Source organism: Corapipo altera, unplaced genomic scaffold, assembly GCF_003945725.1.
Source record: "Corapipo altera isolate COAL_440 unplaced genomic scaffold, ASM394572v1 23b, whole genome shotgun sequence".
Lineage (NCBI taxonomy): Eukaryota > Metazoa > Chordata > Aves > Passeriformes > Pipridae > Corapipo > Corapipo altera.
Window position 1 is genome coordinate 7629635 of NW_020884885.1, and position 8735 is coordinate 7638369.

Below are 8735 nucleotides of genomic sequence, written 5' to 3' on the forward strand. Positions count from 1 at the left end.
AAAAAACTTTCAAGGCCGGGAATAAATGTCTCACCCAAGTTCTATTGTTTCTGGTTGGAAGCCCAGTAAAGCCTGGACTTCCCTAGTAATTTTCCTTTATCCTTTGCAAGGTGTGTATATGTAAGCTAAGGATTATCTTTCTATAAGGGATCTGGACAGTATCCAAACCAAAGAAGTCCAGCTGTAAAACTGAAACTTCTAAACACAAATATTATTTTATTCTGCATATTGGAACCAAGCCAGATGGTGACAAGAGTGACATATTACCCACATATACGTACGCACGAGAATATAAAGTATTTGCACAAATCCTGAGCAGCATTTTTCTGTTTTAAAATTCTGATGCAATTATCAACTTCTTAAAGAATAAAAAAGTTGATTCTTAGCACTGAAGTAATTTCATTTGGCCCTTAGTTTGTGAAGCTATGTGCAATGTAAGTAGTCACAAACTTCTCTTCCTCTCATCTATGGGCAAGAAAGTCTGTCCTCTCAAAATTCTCAGCTTAATCCAAGATCTCATAAAATAGTGAAATAATGCCTTAACTAGCTCTCTCTTTGCCTGATATGGAACAACGCTCATATTCAAACCATCTTCCTTACAGCCCAAGTAATGTATTTGGCACCCTCGCAACAGAACAGTAAAAGCAGAGAAATTGCCTTCTTGCATTTTGCCAAATTAAAAACCATTAAGCTGCTCATTTTTTGAAAGTACCAAGACATATCAATTTTTTTTAGGCGCATCATTTCAAAATATACCAGAGGGGAAGGGTGGGAAAAATTTGATATCTTGATATCTAGCAACCTGTGGCAGAGGTTTGAAGGATGATCACTTGCCTTTCTCTCCCAAAAGAAAGGCGAAGAAGTAAGAAAAGCAAACTGTCAAGAGTAAACACAAGACAACTAAATCAGAAAAACAAGACTAATTGATAATTAAAAATCCCGCTGAATTTTTATTTTTGAAGCAACAAATCTAAAAGACCTTGGAAGGGAGAAACGGTACATTAGCCTGAAACACTTAAGAACCAGTAAATTTCGTTTGTGGCTCCTTCCATGGCCCAAACATCTGAGTGTTTCCACGCATAAGCATTCTTATAGAAGCGCCCACAACTTGAATTAAACATTTATTTTCTTTACAACACACCTGATTAAACTAAACAAAGTTCAGACTACAGAAGAAAAACACAAAAAAACTCCACATAGTACCTTATATGAAGAGAAATAGTCCTTTACTTCTAAAATCCTCTAATAACTCAAGATTAAAATTACTCTCAGGTATATGCAACCTTTTACATAGTTCCATTCTCAAAAACGTCAGAAGAATTGAGTATTGGTGGGAAGTTCCACGCTCTACAGCATTAGGAACTCCACTTCTTTTATCTGAGAGGTAGCAGTTCCCAACTTCTGCCTCTCACCCAAACCTAAACTCAGCAGAAATCAATACCCTGCATAAAAGCAAGATAGAGCCTATCAACTGCTACTAAGAGCTTGCCTGCCACAAAAAACTATTGCCCAGTCTTCATTAATATGTAAATATTAATGTGCTTAGCTTGATAAATAAAAATGACACGGGCTCAATGCTGTCCTTGAAAGGCTGACATATTTATAAACTCAATGACATGGCACAAAAAGACTGTCAATAGATCAGAAATAAAAAGGAGAACTACTGTTCTGAAAAACTCCAGCATATACAAAGACAATTCTGCCATTTCTTGGATAAGATCAATTTTCTCTTTCCAAGTGCTGAATTTTACTTTTTCACAAAGATTACAAAAACCTAAAACAAGAAGCTGGACAATGCTTAAAGGTAGTTCAGGATGGTGGTAATAATTATTCATCAAATGGCATGTGCTCCCAAGCCTAGACAATAGAAAGATGCTTTACAGTCTTTTCCTTTTCAGCTTTTAGCACAGTTCAGAGATAAAATGTCTTGGAGACAAAACTAAGGAAGGCATCTAACATGCTCTGGACCAAAAGAAATAAAGTCTGTCAATTTGCATCATATATTTTTTAGGAAGGTCCCTGAGTCCTTAAAACAATGGTTTTCTTTCCTTTGAAATAAACAGTTCTCCAAATAATCTGCTTCAATTACCCTCTCCAGGAAAATAAAGTATCACTATGAAGGCAAAATAAACCTGTCAATAATTATTTTCTGAGTTTTACTTCCAATACGTAAAGTTATCTAAACACTTGTCCATGCTGTATTCCTAGGAACTAAAGAAAGCCCATCCTCTCTATAATCAGTGTGCTTTCAGTCTTTAAAGTGGGTTACAACACAATTTTTGGGGAATATAAGAAGTCTAGATGTTCTTCTTCCTAACAGGTTGACACTGGAAAATACTGCAGAAGAAAGGTTAGGGCACTCTAGATCTCAAAACAATTTTAGTACTCAAGAATTATTACAATTAAACTCAATAAAGTGTCAAAGTACAGAGAACTTCGTAATTTGAAGTGACAAAGTGACATGAAGCAACATGTCACTTTTATTTTATTATACTCTTTTTATTTCTTCACATTCAAAGTACCTCTATCATCTCTTGACACACATTAACTATTCACTGTCTGCTCTGTTCTATTGTTTAAGATTTTGGAAACTAAGTGAAAGGGCAGTAAAATAATACGTTTTGCCAGGCTTGCTTTAGCAAAACGAAGTTATTCTGAAGTACTTCTGTGGGTGCACATTCTCCTACCTCACAGTAAATATGAGGCAACTGACTACCAGTAGGCAGGCTACCTCACACTACTTTGTGGAATAAAAGAATTCACACCAAGCAGTTATTGACAAAACAGTGGTGTGCTGCCAACTACAACTGCCTCGCAGCAATCCCTATAGATACCCAACCTGAACACCCACACACACTACACAACATCCATTAACGCGAACTGAAGCTACACAGACAGCGCGTCACTGTGGCGAGTAACTCTAAAAGGAAAGGCAGTGTTCTGATGACTGCAATGTGCTATTTAAAACTCTGAAAAAATAAATTTAGCCTTCTAAAATGCTAAAAGGGTTAAGAGAAATCCCTCGACGCTTCTTAACAAAGGGAGCTAAAGCAACACAGAAAATAATATTGAACTCTTGCACTCCTCAAACACCTCAGAAAGCCCAGACTGTTAAAGATTGTTCGAGCAAAGAAAAGTTTACAGTAATACTAAGTGTTCTTCCATTTCAGGTCACGCAACTTTTAGTTGTAAATCTGTACACTCAGCATCCTGTTATCTCTTTACCAAACATCCCACTCAACCAGTATTTGTACCAAAAATGCAGTGTTAACCCACCTTTCAGAGACTTCTTGTTTTAGCTTTGGCATAACACCTGAAGACAGGTCAGTGTCCAGGAGACCCAGAAAGTCTCCTTCTGCGTTAAAGGACTCTTTGTTAAGCTTGATGTCTGATGGGTTTTGACCAATCAGTGAAGAATCTAAACTTCTCTGATGCAGTTCTAATGCATCAACTTCAGCAGGGCGACCACAAATGCCAGCAGCACTAAAAACATCACCTCCCTCCAATTCCGAGTTACTGTTCTGTTTCACATCACGCTGAGGTCGACTATTCAACCCATCATCTCTGAATCCTTTAGCGAATGGATTGTAATCAATTTTCAGCTGGGTAATCTGGATGTTCTGGTAGGCTGTAACTGCAAAGAATTCTGTCTGTGGAAAGGTAAACGTATGGACATCAGGGCCATTAAGCTGAATGACTTCTGTGGCTTTGTTTGCAGGCACCAAGTGAAGTCGTGGCAGATAACGGTGCATAGAATGCAAGATTATGTGACCCTCCTGGTCCAGGGTATTGTTGGTAAGTTTAAGTTTGTAGAAGGACACCGGTTGGTGCATCCAGAACTGGCCAGTGGAAGGTGATTCTGGATGAATAAACACTCGCCCAAGAACATGTGGTTCTGCCTTCCCACTGGGCTCCCACCAACGGCCATTCCATTTGTATCGGTGATTATCCACAGGGGATATGTCCATGACTAGGATGTACTTCTGACTGGAATTCAGACCTGTAATCCAGTATCGGCAATACGGGAACATGCGCCTGCCCTGCTTTGTCAGAATCATCTCTGTGTTGCGATGGTAGAATTCATTCCACATGCTGTTGTTATCCAGAGTGACAGTAATGCCCCCTGAGACACAGTCAGCTGGGAGGCAGGTCTTGACTCTGGGTTTTACTGGAGTTGATACACTGCTGGCGAGAGCACAAGCATCGTGGTTTGCTACCAGGATTCCTTGGTCAGCTTTTCCATTTCCCTGTTGTTGTTTCAAGATGACAAAAAAAGCAGGTGCTGCACCAGACACGGTCCCGCCATCCCGGCTAGCCAAGACAATTTGCTGTTTCTCCATGATGAGCGCTCTCACGAGCTCAAATCAAACGCAAATTCTACACGGTTCTAATGATCTTTTATGTGTGTTCAACATCCTGGAAGAAAAGGAAAACACAGTTAAAAATATTCCAATACAATCTAAGAAACTAATTAAGTCTTGTGAGACACCCTTTTTGTAAGAGTTTTCCACATTAAAAACTTGAAAGATAACCAGCACTATAAAATAGATTACAATTAGGATGTAACAAATCAAGGTTGCATGAGTGTATGTAATTTCCACTTTAAAGACATGGGGGGCCAGTAGACCTTTAAACAGCATTTTCATATATGCTTTGCCACAACAGAATATCTTGGTTTGCTTGGTATTTTAAAGTGCTCTTTTTTCTGACATTGCCTCAACTCTTCAGACATTAGCCAAAAGTTTTCAGGAGAGCAAATGACACATTTCTGACGTAAAGGCAAAAGTCTTGCCAGAAAGAAGGAGTTCCCTGAGGTCAAAAACTTCCCAAAAATTTGAAGGAGGAAAAGAAAAAAGAAATGTTAAAAACATTTTTCACTCAATTTCTTTATTGAAAATGACTAAGTTTGTGGGGTTGAAATTTCTTTGCTTACACTCCTCCCCACCCCAAGAACTTCTACTTGTCTGTCAAAGGCAGAGACAAAAAGAAGGGAAAAAATAGTTCAAATGGATAAGCTTTGGAAAAAGATAGACAAACTAACCCCCAAAAGGCCATGAAGCTAAGATTAAATGGATTAATGTGAAGCACTGGGCCTCAGCTACCTTTATCTTCTGAATTCTGGAAATAATTTAAATCAAAAAAGAAATACTTGTACTGTTATGATTAGTATAATCACTGTTTAGGGAACCAAAAATGTTACTTTTATCTGCATATACACAATCCCATTTTTGTGTGTCTACCTCCTAGGTTAATGATTATGTCAACCCACAACAAAAGATCATAAACTACTTCCTTTTTCAAATAGCCTGTACATTTCTATGTGTGAAAATTTAAAATGAGCACTTCTGGTAACCATGAGAATGCTATTCCCACATCCAGATGTCTGCATTTTGATCCTTATTACAGGTGGAATACAATACTGACAAAAAATGATTGATTCTTGTATCAAAAGTCTAGTTGGTGGGAATCAGAGACCACAGTAAATCACCACTGCTAGAAGCTGAGATGCATCCCAGGGTCCTGAGGGAACTGGCTGATGTGCCAAGCCACTCTGCATAACATTCCAAATGTCACGACAGTCAAGTGAAGCCCCATGTGACTGGAAAAACGGAAATAAAGGGTAGAAAGGAGGACCCTGGGAACTACTGACCTGTCAGGTTCACCTCTGTGCCTGGGAAGATCATGGAACAGATCCTCCCAGAAGCTGTGCTAAGGCACATGGAGGACAGGTGATTTGGGACAGCCAGCACGGCTTCACCAAGGGCAAGTCCTGCCTAACCAATCTAGTGGCCTCCTACAAAGGAGTGACTACATTGGTGGACAAGAGTTATGGATGTTGTCTATCTGGACTTCCATAAAGCCTTTGACACAGTTCCCTGTGACACACTAAATTGGAGAGAAATGGATTTGGTAGGTGGACTGTTTGGTGGATGAGAAATTGGCTGGATGGTCACATCCAGACAGTAGTGGGAAATGGCTCAATGTCCAGATGGACATCAGGACAAGTGGTGTCCCTCGGGGGTCCATATTTGAAAAGTTAGCGGTGAAGCTAACATGCTTAAACGATGGGATGCCATCCAAAGGGACCTGGATGAATAAACACTCAAGAGAAGTGGTTCAAAAAGACCAAGTGTAAAGATGCTGCACCTGGGACAGGTAACCCCCCATATCAATCCAGGCTGGAGGATGAACAGATGGAGAGCAGCCCTGCTAAGAACCTGAGGGTGCTGGTGGGTGAGAGGCTGGACATAAGCTGGTAACGAATGTGCACTTCAGCCCAGAAAACAACCACGTCCTGGGCTGCACCAAAAGCAGCGTGGCCAGCAGGTCAAGGGAGGGGATTCCGCCCCTCTGCTCTGCTCTGGTGAGATCCCACCTGGAGTGTTGCATCCAGCTCTGGGGTCATCCCCAGAACAGGAAGGATATTGGCCTTTGGGAGCGAGTCCAGAGGAAGTCACCAAGATGTTCAGAGGGCTGCATACCTCACCTGCAAAGACAGGCTGAAAGAGTTGAGGTTGTTCAGCCTGGAGAAGGCTCTGGGGAGCCTTTCAGTACCTAGAGGTGACCTAGAAGAAATCTGGAGAGGAACTGTTTGCAAAAGCATGCAGTGACAGGACAAGGGGGAATGGCTTCAAAATGAAAGACAGTAGGTTTAGTTTGGATATTAAGAAGACATTCTTTACTGTGAAGGTGGTAAGGCACTGGAACAGATTACTCAGAGAAACTGTGAATGCCTCATCCCTGGAAGTGTTCAACACCAGGCTCGATGGGGCTCAGAGTAACCTGGTCTAGTGGAAGGTGTCCTGGCAGGAAGGTTGGCTCTAGGTGACCCTTAAGATTCCTTCAGTTCCCAACCATTCTATGATTCTATGAGTTAGCTGCTGGAAAATAATCATATTTTTTTCCAGAGAATTAAATTCACAAGTTCTAAATGAATTGGATATTTAATAAGACACATTTACTTTGTTAGGACTGGGGTATGGTAGGAAGAAACACTCCTCTGTGCAAACCAGCTGCCACATGCATGTGGCAAATGACCTCAAGCTCAGGAGGCAATTTATACCCCATGATAAATGTTCTGGACACCTAGAAAAGAGGAGAAATTTATTTCCACCCTTTACACTTCATACTTTAAAAGTCAATGTAAAAGTTAAATCAGAGGAAATAAACCAAAACTGTTCTGCACAGATTTTGATACCTGTGAAGTTACAAGATTTGGGTTTCAGTTTTAGTTTCCAGAGGAAATTCTTCCCCACAAACATATCCACAACCACCTACCCACTGAGAACTCCTTAAGAGAGTCTAGGATACAAAATGAATTAGCTGTTCAAAATCATCTTCATGTTTTCTAATTTAAGAATGTTGCTCTGCTTTTTCCGTAGATCACATATTAAGTCCCAGCAACACAGAATATCCCCAAAATAATCTTTTTCATGTTCCTCTATACAAACACAATAGAAAAATAAATCTCAAACATATAGAGAAAGGAGAAAATCACAGCCTAAGTTGTATGTGGTTTTCCATCAACTTGCCCTCTCTATATACACATACAACACATTCATATGTACAGTGAATGTACAGTCATAGAGTGAGTTCACATTATTCTCTGCAGTATATACCCCAGTTGTACTGGCTTATGAAGGAAACAAACTATTGAAGTGATTTCAAATCTGGTTTAAGATACGCAGAAGGCCTGTACCTTTAAACCTACTTAAGGTAGAACTTACACCTACAAAAAAAAAAAAAGTCAAAAAACCTCAACAATCATGTACTCAGCAAAAATTCTATGCATACAAAGACCTACTGAGCAACAGTTACAGTTATTTCTGCCACAAGTGCCACACACAGTATCAAATCAGTCGAAGATGTGTGTGGTTACAGTGATTATGTGCAGTTAGAGTAGCCAAAACGTGTTACTTCAGCGCCAACACGGTCTAGTACACGAGCAATTTCACACGTTTTGTTACACTCGGTCACACACACTGGCCTGTTTTGTTATAGCACGTAGACTCTAATCTAGTATTTCAGGAAAAATGAGTGTATTTGTTGAAACCGAAGTTCTAAACAGCTCCAAGTATTTCCCTTCTCTACACGCAGACGCTGTACTGGAGAAGCAGCACCCAGCCAGACAGCAGCGGCCAAACACGCTCCAAGTCGCACCAAGACCCGCTCAAAACGAGACAATCGGACGTGAGAACGTCCGTCTCAACAAACACACAAACCAACCCAAACTCCCCGCCCCGCGGACGGGACCGCGGCCCCGCGCTCGTCGCTCCGGAGGCACCGCGGGAAGGGGACCGCTGGCGGCGCGCGAGCCCCGGGGCGGCCCCGCCCGCCGCCACCGCCGCCGCGAGCCCCGTGACGCGCGCCCAATGGCAGCGGGCACCGCGCGCGGCGCTCCCATTGAACACCCACCCACCGACCGAGCGGGCGAGCGATCCAGCACCCGCATGGGCCGCCCCGGGTGCGGCGGCGAGAGGCGAGCGCGCCCCGCCCGGGGCAGGTGGAGTCATGGCCGCGGGCCGAGGGCCGCGCTTGTGGCTCTGAAGGCTCTCTGCCCCCCCGTCCCCCTCCCTGCCGGACGGGCCCCAGCCAGACGCCCATGGACGGAGGCCGGCAGCCGCCACCCGCGGCAGCCGCCCGGGAGCGGCGGGGGCCGGAACCACCGCCCGCGCCGGCCGCCGGAGGGCAGCGGGACCGGCGCACGTGAGGAAACCGCGCCGCCCTTCGCCGGG

At 42.7% G+C, this 8735-nt stretch overlaps 1 protein-coding gene across 8 annotated transcripts in view; it reads right to left on the reverse strand.

The window, feature by feature from the left end:
- The window catches only part of MGA (MGA, MAX dimerization protein), a 63911-nt gene that overhangs the window by 46993 nt on the left and 8183 nt on the right, over positions 1-8735 (reverse strand). For 7 of the 8 annotated variants that reach the window (XM_027641784.1, XM_027641780.1, XM_027641783.1 and 4 more), the window contains exons 1-2: positions 7620-8219; positions 3277-4416 (exon numbers count right to left, since the gene is read on the reverse strand). In XM_027641784.1, coding sequence (XP_027497585.1) covers positions 3277-4340 — 1064 coding nt within the window. In that variant the 5' untranslated portion in view covers positions 4341-4416; positions 7620-8219. Of the gene's footprint in view, positions 1-3276; positions 4417-7619; positions 8220-8735 lie in introns of those variants that run through there. The other variant, XM_027641778.1, reaches the window with a different exon arrangement.